This window comes from Cygnus atratus, chromosome 4 (assembly GCF_013377495.2).
Source record: "Cygnus atratus isolate AKBS03 ecotype Queensland, Australia chromosome 4, CAtr_DNAZoo_HiC_assembly, whole genome shotgun sequence".
NCBI classification, from domain to species: domain Eukaryota; kingdom Metazoa; phylum Chordata; class Aves; order Anseriformes; family Anatidae; genus Cygnus; species Cygnus atratus.
Genome location: NC_066365.1, coordinates 68,846,253 through 68,862,504, shown reverse-complemented (window position 1 = coordinate 68,862,504; position 16,252 = coordinate 68,846,253). Strand labels below are relative to the sequence as shown.

Genomic DNA, 16,252 nt, shown 5'->3' with positions numbered 1-16,252 from the left:
AGCTGGAGAATGACAGAGGATCATAGAAGGTTTAAGTTGGATGAGGCCTGAGGAGGTCTCTCATCCAACCTCCTGCTCAAAGTGGGGTCAGCAATGAGGACAAGACCGGGTTATTCAGGGCTTTACCTAGTCTGGTTTTTAACAGGGAAGACAGAAGAGACATTTTAGGACACTGAGGAAATATATCTGGAAGGCATAATTCAACCTTCATCCCATTCCTTGGCCTTATTTTCAAGTCAGATTAAACAAGATCTGGCTCTGTGGACTCCCAAATATGAAATGAGTTTACTTTTAAGGGGTTTTTCTTCATCATTACCAAGAGTAAATGATGTCCTGGATGCTCTAGCAGATCCACCTTTTTAATCTACTCTCAGTTTTCAAAAAATATGTCAATACGCTTTTTTTCCCACATGTAAACACTCTTGCTCACATAATATCTGAGACTGGTGTTTGAGCTATGGTTATTATCGAGTTGGACCGACATTCAAGATCAGAGTCCCACTGTTCCACAGTGGTATGTAGACATAAAAAGATTCAAGGCCTGGGCAGATATGTATTGGTCATGCCACAGCCATGAAAATGCCAGCAAATAGCTCTGCTGTTACATTTCTCACAAACATTAAAGTGTTTTCAAACAGTGCTCCTTCCCCAGCAAACAAAAAGATTTGCAGATGATTTCAGGGAAGATTTAGGCCACCAAAGACAAAACTGTGACTGAAGCCAAAGATATAAAGCAATTCCAATAGGGTTCTTGCCGTGTTCAGAGAATCAATTAGGGAAATTTCCACCCACCGAAGCTAAGCCGAGCCAGCTATTCCCCTCTCCCCATCATTTCTGTGATGTTTCTCGCACTCCTTGATCACTGCTTCTGTAGGGTTCTGTATTTCAAACAGAAGCTCTGTTTGTTGCCCTTCCAGTACAATTTCATAGGTTGTGAGAAAAAGGAATCATTCTGGAGGTCAGACTGAGAGTTTTAAGGGTTGAAAAGGGCTCTTATGATTGCTCCCGCTCCAGCCTATCCTTGCTTTATAGTCCCCTTCACGCCAAACCAAAACAACCTGAAAAGGTCATCATTTATTATAATAAGGGTTCACTGGTGTGAAATTATTGTGCCACCCAAAAAGAATTCCTGGCAATCATCAAATACAGAACATTTTCACCTGTATTTGTTTGGGAGGAAATCTGTGGTCAGGACTGGCCTTGCTTCCGTATAATGGCTCTTTAGATTCAGGCGTGCTGCAGGGTAGCTTGGAAAAACTGTACTGCTATGAATTTACAGCAACACATAGGTCAGCACAAGTGGTGTAAAACTGATGCCTTGTCCAGTGGACCTTGTTGGGAAACTAACAGCAAACACTAGAAACACTTCTTCTTTTCCACAATTTGAAAAACACAACTGTTTCAAAAACCTACTTTCAGTGCAGGATGGGAGGCAGCAGGAATGGATGGCAAAGTCAAAGCAGTTGTCCCAGACAGTCAGCACTCTTCTCGATATCTGGGATTTTATCTGTTAGAAACTGATCCAGTCAGGAGCTTTGAGGCCCACTTCTGTGAGTTCTGAGAGATCTAATAACCCACTAAATCTGTACCTTAACACAGCAGAACAGGGCAGGTAGTGAGGACTAGGTACCCATCTGGCTGTTTGTGGAGAACAAAAGATTGAAGAACACATCCAATGAGTTATAATGTGTGACGATGATTACATGCACAACATCAAAGAGCTCTGGTCTCCACCTAGCTACACAATAAATCTCTCTATGCGAATTCACTCACAGTCTACAACTGGAAGAAAACACAGTTTCGTTACTGGAGAATCTGGAGTACTAGAAAGAGATCTTGAGTTCATGGCATGCAAGTTGTGGGGACACAAACTGCACCAAGTCTTGAGACCTTGGTCTTGAACAATCCCCCCAGCTTGTATCTGTTTGCCGTTTGCCCTCACACCAGTATATGCAAAGCGAGCCCTCAGGTGTATGTGATAAAGCAGTGCCCTTATTGGTTGATTGTCTTCCTTTTTGGAAATACAAATTGAGAGAAAAGCTGTAAAAGTAAAAGGGCGACCCTGTAGCCCAGAGGAGATCACAAGCACTCTCTAGGACACAAGGTGAACAAAATATTAACTTCACCCACTGTATGACAATCTGTACAAAGAGCATGTCTCTGCAGAACTGTGACTGACATTCTTGTGTGAAGGCTGTGTCTGAAAATTTGTTCCATATGTTCTATATAGTTCCGTATTTGCTCAGACATTAATCCACAGGTCAGGATCAAGGTTCCTTATGTTCTTAAGTGTGTATTTGTTTTTCATTAGGCTGAGGGGTAAGCCTCATATTCTTCAGGACTTGAAAAAATACATTATTGAGTTAAACTATGCACCCTAAGAAACACACAAGCTGGAAATCAGTGGGGAAACAAAAAAAATGGCGACAGTAGTAAGGTTAGTGCTGTAGCCTTTGAGAAGGAAGTCTTACTAAATACAGGAATACAGGCCTCCTGAAAACAGTAGGTCTTCAAGAGGAGTGAAATGTTTCACACCTATGCAAAGCCAGTGCAAACACAGAAAGCTTGAAAATTCCTTTTGTAATTGTGTGTACGTAGAAACCCAACAAAATAAGCTAGTTAACTTATTTTAACAAGTTCAAAACATTTATATATATATTCATATAAATATCTAAACAGGCAAAAAGCAGAAGAAAATTAACGCAACCTCTTCTCTGTTGGAAAGGTGGAATCAGCCCCCCCGCTCGCCTGACCTGGTGCAGTGTCACAGCCACGCAGGCTGGACCCCCCCAGCCAAAGAGCTGACCCACAATTAATATGCAGAAGGCTCTGATTTTCCTTACATCACCACCACTACTTCTATAACTATAAGGATCTATTTTTAGAAACAACTAACTCATTTCAGCTGACATATGATTAATATGCAACATAAGAAAATGTTGTTTAATAGTTTAATGCCTTTACGCATAATGCAAGATTCTTTAAGGATACAAATTAAAACTGCTGCAAACTTTCTTTAACTATACACATTTAAAATTTAAATTATGTTACTTTGATCATTTGAGGTCTAATGCTGAAAGATACTGAACATCTTGTAAAAGTTTTGTGCTTGACTTCAACTTCTAAATAATTAGTAGACTTCGAGGATTGTCTCTTCTTCAACTATCATGGAGGCAGAATTTGGCACCCAGTGATGTTTTATAAAACAAACTTCTTTAGAGAATAAACTCTACAGAACACCAAAATATCAATAATAAATCCAAATATTAAAGCAGAAGCCTGAATCCTAAAAACTGTAAGTCTGAATCTCAAATTTATATAACCATATTTAGCATTACATCAGTAATAAAAATAATAGATTAGACAAAACTATAATACTTCCTCAAAAGTATGCTAAGGCTACAGTGTACAAATGGATTTCAAAATTAATTGTATTGGCAACAATCTGGCTATTTTAAATGCAGTTAATGCAGTTTTTGTTTACTTGCTTTAACTCTAAAATCCTAAAAACAAATTAAGGTAAAAACTCTCAGTTTCTAAGGAACTCTTTTCTAAGTCTGTGGAAAACAACATTCAGTATACCAGCAGCCGCCGTCTACTCACAAAGTGTAAAATAAGCTGAACACAACAGTTGAGCAGCTGCTGATACAGTTCAAATAGTGTCTTTCTAACATCAGATTAGAAGTATTTTTACACAATCACTTCACAAAATATTTAATATTAAAATCTAAACATCCATCTAACTCAAATATATTTGTCGCGTTCCCAAAGGGTTAATATTGTCTTGCTTCATTTCTTACATGTAGTAATTTAGCTCTGAACAAAAGCAGCTCCCTGCTGGTTACCTTGGCTAAAGGAAACACAATGAACTGGTAAAAACCAGTTTTATCTCACTGCTGTTGCCTAGGGCTACAGACAAAATGAAGTAAAAAAATTCACATGCAGAGTATTAGGTGCTTATGAAAGATCCAGCAGCGCTGTTGCCTAGTGATTCAGTGAGGAATCAGCATAGGCCAATGAGGTGTACGGGTACTGAATAACATCCCCGATGACTGCTTTACATCTCCTGCAATTCTGTCATACACCCCCATGATTTCCCAGTGGTAAGAATCACTTTCAAGGGAACCTGTCAAAAAAAAAAAAAAAAAAGAAAAAAGAAAAAAATTGTTTTAAACAAACAAACACAGCACTTATAGTAAGATTACTATTTTTGCTTTTCCTTTTGGATGGTGATACTGCTCTAGATTACATGTCTATCCAGTGTGAAATGCTCTTCATATCTAGTAATAATTATAATTACTATTAAGATATCTTAACAATTAAGGTTATCCTTTAGTTTTGAGATTGCAAATATATGTAACTGAATTGCAAGGAATATGTTAAAGTCCAAAGCAAAATTTATCTTATTATGCTTTTCAAAAGAGCAACCAAAACCATAGCATTTATAATTCGCAACTTTTTCAATAATGCATAAAGATACTGGCTTTTGTGGGTTTTTGTGGTTGCTTTTTTGTTGTTGTTTGTTTTCTTTCTTTTTTTTTTACCATCCACTTTTCCAGTCCTGGGGTGTATTTGTTGTTGCTTTGGTTTTATTTCAGTTTGTTTTGCAGTTACCAGTGCTCTGTTACACAGTAGATTTCCTGACACGAAAGCTGCCTCATTAGCAAGGACTACATTTTGGAAAAGGAGCTACTTCAAAGATAAAGGATCCTTTTCCTCAAAGAAGAAAACGAAATATCTCCCCATTAAGACGATATGTGTGTTCTACTTTAATGACATTTTTCTTCCATATTAAAATATAATATTCATATTAACAGAGCATATAATACATATTTAGTTGAAGCAAGTGTGCAGAGGGAAAGCAGAAGCATTTCAAAAAAATCTTTTCATCTTCAACATCTCTAATCTTAAAAGACACATTTACTATATAGAAGGATAAACAACATGAACAAAAATACAGGTTTTTTTTTTAAAGATAACTCTCAAATTCTTCACTGAGATCAAGCTGTTTGCACTTTATGTTTTGTGTCTGGTCTCTGCCATTGATTCTTGATGTTTCAGAGAAAGATGAAATATCTTCATGATGCATGTAGTCTAACGTGCAGTAGGAGTAAAAGTATGTCATGACTCCTACTAATACAGGTACCTCCTAATAGTTATACTGCCTTTAAAAATGTCCTAATCTTTCAAAGCCCCAGACCAATACCTTTTGTCCAAGGCTGTGTTTCTTTTTACTATTAATATGCAGTTGTCATTTAAGAGGGAATTGCTATTCTCGTAAGAATGACATGTAGAATCCATTTGCTAAGGCATCTAGATGAATTTGTCAGTGCGTGATAGCAGACACTTCTGACACATGAAAAGACATAGTAGGACAGCGTGTTACGTTTTGTCCATGGGACAAAATGGAAGGACTCACTTTTGCCAGTTAGTGGTTAGTCTGAAATATGTAACACTAAAGTGGTGTTTTGCCTGTGTACCTATAAACACTCTGATTATTGATGTAAATATTTGTCTTTCTTACAAACCTATTAAATTGTTCACATTTTATTTTGTAGTCAGGCAAAGTATGAATGACGTTGTCTCTGACAATGTCCTCAACAAAGGGTATGAACCTTACAGCAGCATGAGTGTCAGGTGTCTGCATGTTGTAACCATTTCTGAAATAAATAGAATAAACTTGTTTCTGTCCTCAAATCTTGTTCAGTAATACTGGAGAATGAGTGATCTGGCAACACCAAGTACTCCATTTCTCAGGAAATGGGAAACCCTTGGACTACTGCTTGCTTATTCAGTTTATGGATTCCCAGAGACTATAGTCCTTAATGAAGCAAGAAAAGCTGAGCAGTGGCCTAGCAGCAAAGCATACCAGTCTTGCAGAGAGAAAAATATAACTATCTTATATAAGAATTACAATTAGATAAAATGGAAACATACATACAATAGTTGTCTAGTTTTCTACTTGGTTGTTACAGATGCTGTTCTGGTAAATGATGGCCTTCAAACTGTGACCAGAAATTTTGTCTGCTTTACATGTTTGGCTTCCACTCAGAAATGTTAAAAAGATCGATTTTCTAAGTGAAAATTACTAAAGAAAGATCTTTTGCAATAATTTTTCAGCAATAATGAATGCCTGGCACATTTTAGAAAGCCTGTTAAGGCACAATTTCTCATTCCACCACACCCATCAGAAATGTCATGGCATTAAATCAAAGGGATTTTGAAGTTACTGCACTTGTATAGGTAAGACAAAGTGTACTACAGTCATGCTTTACAAAATGGATTTTGAGTTTCTTTCTTTCTTTTTTTTTTTTTCCTTTAGGAGTTTTATGGTAATTTTAAAACGCCATTACCTGTAAATATGAAAATGAAGCTATTGAAGTGAAGGTTAGCGTAGTTGTCTCTAGATTCTTAATATGATGATAGTAACAAACAAAACTATATATGCCTGATACAATAATGGAAATTCAGAATTGCCCCCACCTTTAGTGGCACTTCCAAGGCTGTAGTTTGCTGCAGGGATTCCATTGTTCTTTTTACCAATGCTGTAAGGTCAAAAAAGTTGAAAATATACAGCTTTATTTTCCAGTTAAAACTGTTATGTAGTAAAACAAACAAACCATGCTTTATATTCCATTACATAATAGCTGCATTTTTTACAAAAAAAAAAAAAATCTACCCATTTAAATTTATTGAGAATTTTTTTAAAGTTAAATTTCATCTCTTGTGGAAGAGTTCAATTCCTTATTTTAAGTTGAAATTCAGGTGAAAGTTGGAGAATTATTTAACTTATATATTCCATAAACACAAAAGTAAAGCACCGATATATGTTATAAAGAGGTACAGCTTGCCTGACTGCTGCATTTCTCAGCTTTCAAGTTCAGTACAAACAAAAATAACCTTCCCTGTGGGATAGTTGAGCTATCAAGAATCAAAACAATTGAACTTCAGTATGATTTACGTAACTTAACTACTCATCATGTCATAACCCCATGCTCACTATTACTGTGAAAAATGCCTCTATTATTAATCCAAATCAATCATTTGGGACCTGATTTGTCATCCTTGGTCAGGCCAATTAGTGTTTTGCTTGACAAAGATTTCTGCTGCAACAAAATGTGGTTCTAAAAAAATATAATTGAAGAGAGATTCAGTGGATAAATAGCTTTAAAAAGGAGGTAACTTCTGGCTAGTGAAAGTGAAAAGGGAATACCGGGCAGCCCCAGTGAGAAAGTTATTGAGCAAGCTCCATTGCTTTGACAGGATGGCTGCCTACATAATATATGTCATCATGTGCCCCACAGAACTGAGAAATAACAGAGCATGCAATATGTGGTGATAACGACTAGGCTGAAAAACACATGATTGCTTAGAAGGATTCTTTGAAGTTATCCCTGGATGCACATCATGGTTCTTGTGCAGCTGAGGTTAGATGTAAAGAAGCAATGAGAACTCCAAGAAGCAGCATATGGTTGTTGCTCTGGCTGCTGTCGAAACCTTTTCTAATGATGCCAGCACGGAAGAGCAGTATGTGATGTTTTGTGTCACATCTGTGACACCGAGGATGGCTTGGTAATAATGAGGAGGATAACTAACTTCTGCCTGAACAGAAGCGGAGTGCTTCTCCACTCTGTGCTGGCTTGCTCAGACTCGGGTGCTAATGAGCTGTCGTAAGGTTTTCCATGAAGTCCAAATTATGCAGTAACTCAAAAGATCAGTGGCTAAAGTGCCAAGGCTGGGGAAAATGAGACGTATGTTGACACATGTTGACACCTATAGAGTTGCTTCATGTTGGATTTGAGGTAGTTTATGGTCTGGCATGGGACACAGCATCATTTTTGGAGAGCAGAAACAAACATGACAATCACAACTTGTGAAAGCATAGGGAAGTGTTGGTCTAAATAATTATCCATTTAAAATTCGTTCCAAGTCAAGACGCTTATCAATACAGCAGTGCTGGACTGCCTCCATCTTGAGAAGCCCAGTCTGAATTTAAACAAGCTGCCAGCTCCAGGAGATCAGCAATGCAGCAGACATCAGGGCACTGTGACCAGGCGGCGTGCCTTCAGAAGGCTAAATGGATTGCCAGGCAGTCCTGGGGTAAACAGTTTATCATTGGTAAGTCATGGCTATGACAGAACAAAGCTTTTGTGAGAGCACAGCTTCTGGATTCCGCTCTTACAGAATCACTCAGCTCTGTAGTGTTCCACCAAAGCACTTATGTACAATCTAAGGGCACACTCAACTCTGTACAACTTGGGTTTTTTGAGCCGTTAGATAAATAAACAGCAATAGACCAACAAGGCAACGGGAGGAACAGCCCTTTTAGATGAAAAGAGCCCCGATGTACAACAAAATAGGGAGTGTGAGTCAGCAGCATTGATTCATGGGCTGAAAGATGTGATAAAAGATGTGATGTATGATAAAAGGTGCTGCATGCATATGCACTGGATTAGAACAGTTTTCCCCGTAGATCTCTAGATCTCCGAATTGGACTAATTCTCTCCCATATAACTGTTATCCCCCAAATGGGGTTCACATTGGCCCTGATGGTTGCAACACCTTTCTCTGTTGGTTCATACACTTTTTGTTTTAGAGCATTTGGCATGACCAGAATTCTGTTGCATCCTTAACTGTTTTTAACTTTAAAAAGCACGGATTAAAGTGGCCACATCAACATGAGCAAACCTAATGGTTCCTCATTCACTTTGACAACCCATTAACCACCTCTCCTTGGATTTGTTCCATTTTCTTCCTTGTTTTTTTTTTTTTTGTTTGTTTGTTTGTTTTGTTTTGTTTTTCTGTTTCAGTTCAGCTCCCTGTGTCATTTCTTATGTCACACTGACTTCTCTGTCTCTTCCCAGAGTTTAGTGGGTGGCATGGTAAAACCATTCATTTCAAACAATCTCAAGTGGTTTTGACTGCATTTCAGCCTTTTGAAATCATACTTTTGAAAGCTTCCAAAAGATTTGCCTACACCTATTTTACAGCAGATTTTGAATTAAAAAATAAATAAATATAAAATGATAACTGAAATGTCAAGAAAAAGCAGCTGTGTTACCATTCCTGTTCAATAGTCTGCTAAGACAGTAAACAATGAAGAAGGAAGCATTTAAATTAATGGCTGGTTTTGCACAAAAATAAATAGGTAAACTGACTGAATACATTGAGGCTGGAAATTAAAAGTTCTAGATTTCCGAACGAGGAAATTCTTGAACAGTCTCCCAGTGGGAGTAATTTTTCATATGGAGATGATCATTTATAAAAGAGACCATATGGTGTGGTGATACGTAATCACAGGAGAGATCCCCTTTAGTCCTATGTACATAATGTCTGATTCTCCCTCTACACTCTCAGATCTCCTGAAAAACTCTCCTCTCTGAGTGCTCAAAATAAAGTATCCAGGCATACACAATTGTATTATATATACACAATTATCTCATATACTTTACAGAATAAAAACACGATGTTTAAATAGATCTGTCTCTACCATCCTTAATTTTTTGTCTCTTTAAAGATTTATATTGGAGGCTTTCGGGGGAATGATTATTTATGTTCTGTCAAGTACCTAGAATATCTAGGGCACATTAATTATTAATTTTAAAATGTTCCTTTGCAGTCAGCCATATACTGCAGTGGCATCTGTTAAATGCTCTTCTCCCAACCTTTGCAACTTCTCTCTCAAACCCCATAGTCAGCAGTTATGGGATTTGTTGGTTATGCTCATTCTGGAAGGTTTTGTAAGTATGTCATTTTAAAATATTATATATATTTCTTATTTACTCCCCTGATATTAATGACAGCAAAGTAAAGACATCACAGAGGAGCTAAAATTGTAATACATATTAGATTTTTGTCGATACTAGCCACAATAAATGTGCTTATTGAAAGAGTTGTGAATAGGAGCAAAGAAAAGGCATGTGTGCCTGCTGTGGAACAAAACCTTGTTTGTCTCTGTCCAAGTGAAGACATTTTTCAAGCTCATTCACCTATGAAATTATGACTCCAGAAGCAAGTCAAAGCTGGCCAGTCATATGATCTATGGAATAGGGATTTTTACAAATTAAAGGCTATCTAGAGGCATTTTAAGCATCAGTGTCTTACCAGTTAGAAAAAGGCAGCTCGGAGAACACAAAATGTCACTAACTTGTGATGACCAGTTCATTCTTTTGTTCTTCTGTTACTTGAATCCCTCTTTGAACATGTGCACTTTTTTCATGCAGCTGCCTCAGTATTCATTAAGTGAGAAAATGTAGCAGAATAAAATGAAATTTTGTGGATTTTGAATGAGCCAAAAATTTCTACTGACAGATTTTATTTTTTTTATAAATCTAAGCTATTGTTCTTACATGACAATAATCTTAACTGATCTGAATCTTAAAACAAGTGGGCTTAGTTTAATTTAATTTTTTTCTTAGATTGGTCCTTTTGGTGTTCTTACTCTTGAAGTAAGTATTTCAGCTGAAATATTTTATACCCAGTAAAATCTGAAAAAAAAAAATTTAACTGTATGCTTTACAGATATGAAACATAAGAAAGGATGCAGAGATGAATTTCTTTACTTCTATCAATAATGTGTAGTCATAAATGAGTTCTAAAAAAAAAACTTTAAAAATTACTCTAATTCATTGTGATATTGAGCAGTACAACACGAAGTACTGGAATATATATATTTCTATAAAAATATGAAAAATACATTATTTCAAGTAGCAAGTGGCTTTCCTTTAATTATACTTCTCACTAATGGATGCAATTAAGCAAGCATAGTGACAAGGAACATTCCACAGTAATCACCAGTGACGAAGTTTACCTTTCAAATCCAACAGGTATATATGGAATATATATCAGAAGCCAGATCTTACAGTTGCATCTACGGGTATCCCTGTACCATAAAAAAAAATAAAATCTACATTTCTCTGCCCCTAGGTGTATTCCCCCTTTTAGCAGTCATGTATTCAGAATAATCCAAGGGCAAATAGGCATTTCTAACTGAGTGTGGAGAGGTAGTCTCAGAAATGGGTAGTCTCCCACAAAAGGAAAAATTGGGTTCTGGAATTCCTGAGCACTTTTTTGAAGTCCCTGTGAAGACTCACAATTTGATTTGAGCACCGTCTGTCTACCTGATTACACAGATTTCAGAACTCTGAGATGCTGAGCCCTCTCAGATCCAAGAGCCCAGTTTTTGCCATTCCCAAAATACCATCTCTCTTTCTGCTTCCTGGGTTGCCTGAAAGCTCAGGATGTGAGGAAGCCAGACAGGCAAGCTGACTAGAAACCAGGCAGATTATTGATGGTAAAACTGACAATCTTCTGTCAAAACCAAACCAATTGCTGCCAAATGTTTTGATTTGATCTTTCCAGGCACCCTCCAATAGAAAATGAAGATTTTTATAGAGCTCTTTTGCTGTCCTTTTCTCGCCCTATTTAGGGAATTTCAAGAACTGAGTAAGTGAATATGCCATATCTTTGTTGAAAATTAGACAGTTCAGAGCAGCATGTGCTATATTGTATTTCAGTGTATGTCAAAGCTTGGACACTCAAAGCTTCATTATAAACAGAGAATGTCTTGCCTTGTCCTGTCAGAGTGAACAGTATGCATGCTATGAAACTGTGGGTGCTGGAGTCTGAGGAAAGTATTCCCCCGACACACAGATAAAAGCCAGCAACTTACATGCAGCATTTTGTGGAAAAGAAGACGTTATAAAAAAAAAAAAAAAAGAAAAAAGAAAAAGAACACCTTATTGCTTGCCTCTTGTTTATCAAATTCAAAAGATTCAGAATAATCTGAAAAGTACTGAAAAGTCTTGTTCTGACTTATGAAGTCCTAAAAAGGAACAGAGAAAGCACTGGCATGATGATTGCTTGGTGGCAACACTCAGCCTCTACTCATATATTTGCCGTTGCTTTCCTGAAAAAGTAGACCAGAATCATGACTGGAATCAGAATGCAAATACTCTGAATACTAGGCCAGTGCTTTCTTGGTTCACACCGAACGCAGAAGAATAACACACCACTGATCTGTGGTCAATTAAAGCCATCACACCCTGCTCTTTAGCTTTAAGTCCATGCCTTCACCTTTCCCAAGCTTGGTGATTGTACAACTGAGATTTCTCTCTGGGTCATTAAGCCTCAGGGTGGGATCTGCAAGTCAGCAGATTCTGTAATTTAAAGCTTCTGAATGGGCAAAAAGCCCCATTAGATATGGAAAGATGAAGCTGACAGCTAAAGAATATCAGCAAATAAAAACAAGAAGAGTAAGGACTTTACAGAGAGAGAGAGAACTTTGGGTAATGGGATGAAAATCATATCTGGACTTTGAAAGCACTGAAGTGAATGAGAAGCCCACATCCTTCTGACACTCCTCTTTAAACTCATACTAAATTTGTTACCTAAGTTAACAGCTCCTGAAATAACTGGAAAAGATTGGAAAAAAGTCTTCCTATTTAGTTTCATCTGAAAGGAATCTGGGTCACCTGCTCTCAGACTGCTCTGTGATGTGAGCCCAAACCATTCACACTGTGGACTGGGGACAATAGGGAGGTTTGCTTCCTACTCATACTTCTCACTGGAAGCTACGTGCTAATTGAGATGCACCCTTCCTCTGCCTATTCAGGTCATGCAAAATCCTCATTAATGACACTGAAGGAAGAGCCAGCTTTGGTCACTTTTAAGACCACTATTAGTTCTTCTACCAGCAGCGGAACTAATTACTGCTTAAAAGAAGGCAGCGTTCAATGTCTTAGGTTGGTCTTCAGTGTTCAGGACAAGACGTTTTATCACTCTTCTGTTCTGAGGTATGTTGAGTATATCTGAAAATTACTGTATTGCAGAATTTTCTTTTTCTCTTTGCCTTTTAGGGCAAATAGAGACAAACTTAAAAATCAATCTTCAATCAGTAGAATGAAACAAACTTCCACGTTGAATTCTGAAGGCTTGGCAGCCTGTGTTAAGAGCAAGGGTGATTTCCAAGGTATCTCAGACCTCTAGACTGCATAGCACAAGTTGTTTAAATATAGCAGAGCAGTCAAGGATTTGGCAGCTGGGATCTGCTACATACTGAGAAGGGTATTTATGATGACCAGTGATTCCCAACCTCTGACTCCCACCAAGGTTCAAATTCAGCAGCAGACAGTCCTTCTCACAGATGAAACTACCCTCAGTCAGCTAGCTAGTGTTATCTCGCATCTTTGAGGAATGGCATGTACTAGCTTCTGATGAGTTTCTACCCATACAGCAGAACTCTATTAAGGAGAATTAAAATACAACACTGTTTTCAAAAGATTGATAATTTCTGAAGTAAAACATTCTGCTGGTCATTTCATTCTTTTTGAAGTTTCTTATATGGTAATCAAGTGTTTTCTCTGTTTTACTGGAAAATTATTGATTTTGCTGAATTTACTACAAATTCACACTAATAACAGATCAGAATTTGATCTGATGAGTGCAGAATCTGTGAGTTTCTATACTTAAAAGCAATCGTGAACAATTTTCATCTTTTGGGTATAATAATACCCAAATATATACTTAATAATTAATGCAAATTTATCATAGAAACATAGTATCACCAAGGTTGGAAAAGACCTTCAAGATCACCAAGTCCACCCACTAATCTGACCTACCAAGTCCCATCACTAAACCATGTCACTTAGTGCCATGTCCACGGATCTCTTAAATACCTCCAAGGATGGAGACTCCACCACCAGTGCTTGACCACCCTGTCCATGAAAAAATTCTTCCTAATATTCAGTCTAAACCTCCCCTGGCATAACTTGGGGATGTTTCCTTGTGTCCTATCACTTTTCACCTGAGAAGAGACCAACAACCTCGCTGCAGCCTTCTTTCAGATAGTTGTAGAGCGTGACAAAGTGCCCCCTCAGCCTCATTTTCTCCTGATTAAACAACCTGATTAAACAACCCCAATTCCCTCACTTGCTCTTCACAAGTCTTGCTTTCTAGTCCCTTCACCAGATTCATTGCTCATCTCTGTACATGCTTAGGCAACTCAATGTTCTTGTAGTGAGGGACCCTAGTCCTGCTGGCCACACTATTTCTGTTGCAGGTTAGGATGCCATTGGCCTTCTTGGCCACCTGGACATGCTGCTGGATCATGTACAGATGGCTGTCAACCAGCACCTCCAGGTCTTTTTCTGCTGGGCAACTTCCCAGCCACTCCTCCCCAAGCCTATACTGCTGCAAGGGGTTGTTAAAACTGCAGGACTCAGCACTTACCCTATTTAAAGTCAGGTGACTGGACTCAACCCATCAATGTAGCTTATCCAGATCCATCTGCAAAGCCTTCCTTCAGGCAGAACAAGAGTCCCACCTAACTTGGTATCAGCCACAGACTTACTGAGAGTGCACTTGATCCCTTCATCTCGATCATTGATGAAAACGTTAAACAAAACTGATCCCAATGTTGGTGTAAAATACGAAAATGAAAATCATTCTATGCTGTCTTACTGATCCCATTCAATGTACTATACTTCCAAACTCTGAAACTACAGCACTTTTAGACACTGGCCTTTTCGGAGTAGATACTGCAATCTCTGGTAAATTGAATAGTGTGTTGTTGTTTTTTTAAATTCAAACCAGATCTGAACACCTGTATTCAAAGGTCAAATGTTAATATATGAAAATAAAGCATTACAATTCCCCCAATATATTGAACTTAAATATTTCCCAGATTCTTTGTTTTGATTAGATGGTGTTTTAATGTTCTCATTATGAACCAATACTCACAAGAGGAACGTATGATGAAATGAGACAGATGGCAAATTGTACCATTTAAATGAATGCAACACAGGAAGTTGAAATTGCTATTTAGATACTTAGGTTATAATGCAATATATTTCTTATATTGGTTAGTTTAAAATATTCATGACCTTATGATAATTGTTTCAGCCAAAAATATTGTTCAGCTTCAAACTAGACCAAAGTTTGTGAATTAACATTTGGTACCTACAGTAATGACTCCACTACTTACTGGAGAAGAGACCCAACAGTCCCATATGTGCCCTCATTTGCTAGCTAAATTTGTACCAGATGCGGAGACAAACTCTAGCTTAGGAAATAATGTCTGGAAGTAAGCCAGATGAGAGGATTAAAATGTAGGCAGGAACTTTTAGTAACCCTTAACCTCGAAAGTTCCACCATAAAGTTCTCTTCATATAAAAGAGCCGTAAATTAACTTAGAAATTACCATACCTTACATTCTCACATTAAGATTTCATATCTCTTTATGTAACAGGCCCCAGTAAGAAGTATTTAGGAAGTTACTTCCCAAGACATTTTTTTCAAGCTGGTTTATTTCCTTCTACAACCCTTGAAACCTTGGAGAAAGTATTATTGTTTACTTTTATGGTTATATGCTATATTAATTCTTGTTGTCTAAGCAGTAGATGATCTTTGAAGGTCCCTTCCAACTGAACTATTCTATTCTAGCCTAGTCTAGTCTAAAGATACCTCAAGATATTGTGGAAACAGAGAGACAGGGGGAAAGAGAAAAAGATTACATTTACCTGAAAATTCCTGGATTTGAGAATCTTCTACTTCAAACAACAACTCATCATGAATCTGAGCAATTAACCTGAAAAAATCCAGACTTTAGATAACATGCACATGAAATTTCTAATAGTGATTTCAACTCATGCCATCAACTAATTTTCAGGTGCACAATGGATACACTAAAGTGAATATAAATATCTTAAGAAAGTTAAAAAATCATTAATGAAATTAAAAGGATTGCTGTTCCACATAGGCTGAAAAAATAAAAGCCATGGTCTTAGACCAAAACTGTGCTTGGGAACTTGTGAATGCCATTCAGGGATTTGATGATGTGACAAGGTATTACTTTAAAATAATGGAAATTGCAGAAAATTGCAAGAAATAGGACAGGGCTTGTTTTGTTAATATAGCTTGTTTTTCTCAAGCTGAGTTGGAATAAAAGTGCGAGTTAAGTCATTAGCAAGAGTACTTGGCTCACTGGTATGCCAATAGTAACTCCTAGTATAGTGTTGGCCAGTGACTTGAATCCTTTCCAGGAAATAATCCTTTCATGTAAATGCAAAATAAGACTACTCATGCTGTAAACAAGTAGGTTGAAGAACAAAAATGTAGACATAAATACACAATATGATCTGTAGCCTCTGCTATTAGGACAGTTGTCTTCGTAAGAACAGAGTGTACAACTGAAAGAAGTAACATCTTAAAATCCATGCAACTACATGTACCTGAGATCTTGAGTTTTGTTTTT

At 37.4% G+C, this 16,252-nt stretch overlaps 1 protein-coding gene across 1 annotated transcript in view; it reads right to left on the bottom strand.

The window, feature by feature from the left end:
- Nucleotides 1-4,050: 4,050 nt before the first annotated feature.
- Nucleotides 4,051-16,252, bottom strand: part of POLN (DNA polymerase nu) — a 99,493-nt gene continuing 87,291 nt past the window's right edge. The window contains 3 exon segments of the mRNA XM_050710576.1: nucleotides 4,051-4,126; nucleotides 6,484-6,545; nucleotides 15,519-15,586. Of these exon segments, the coding sequence (XP_050566533.1) occupies nucleotides 4,058-4,126; nucleotides 6,484-6,545; nucleotides 15,519-15,586 (199 nt within the window). The 3' untranslated portion in view covers nucleotides 4,051-4,057.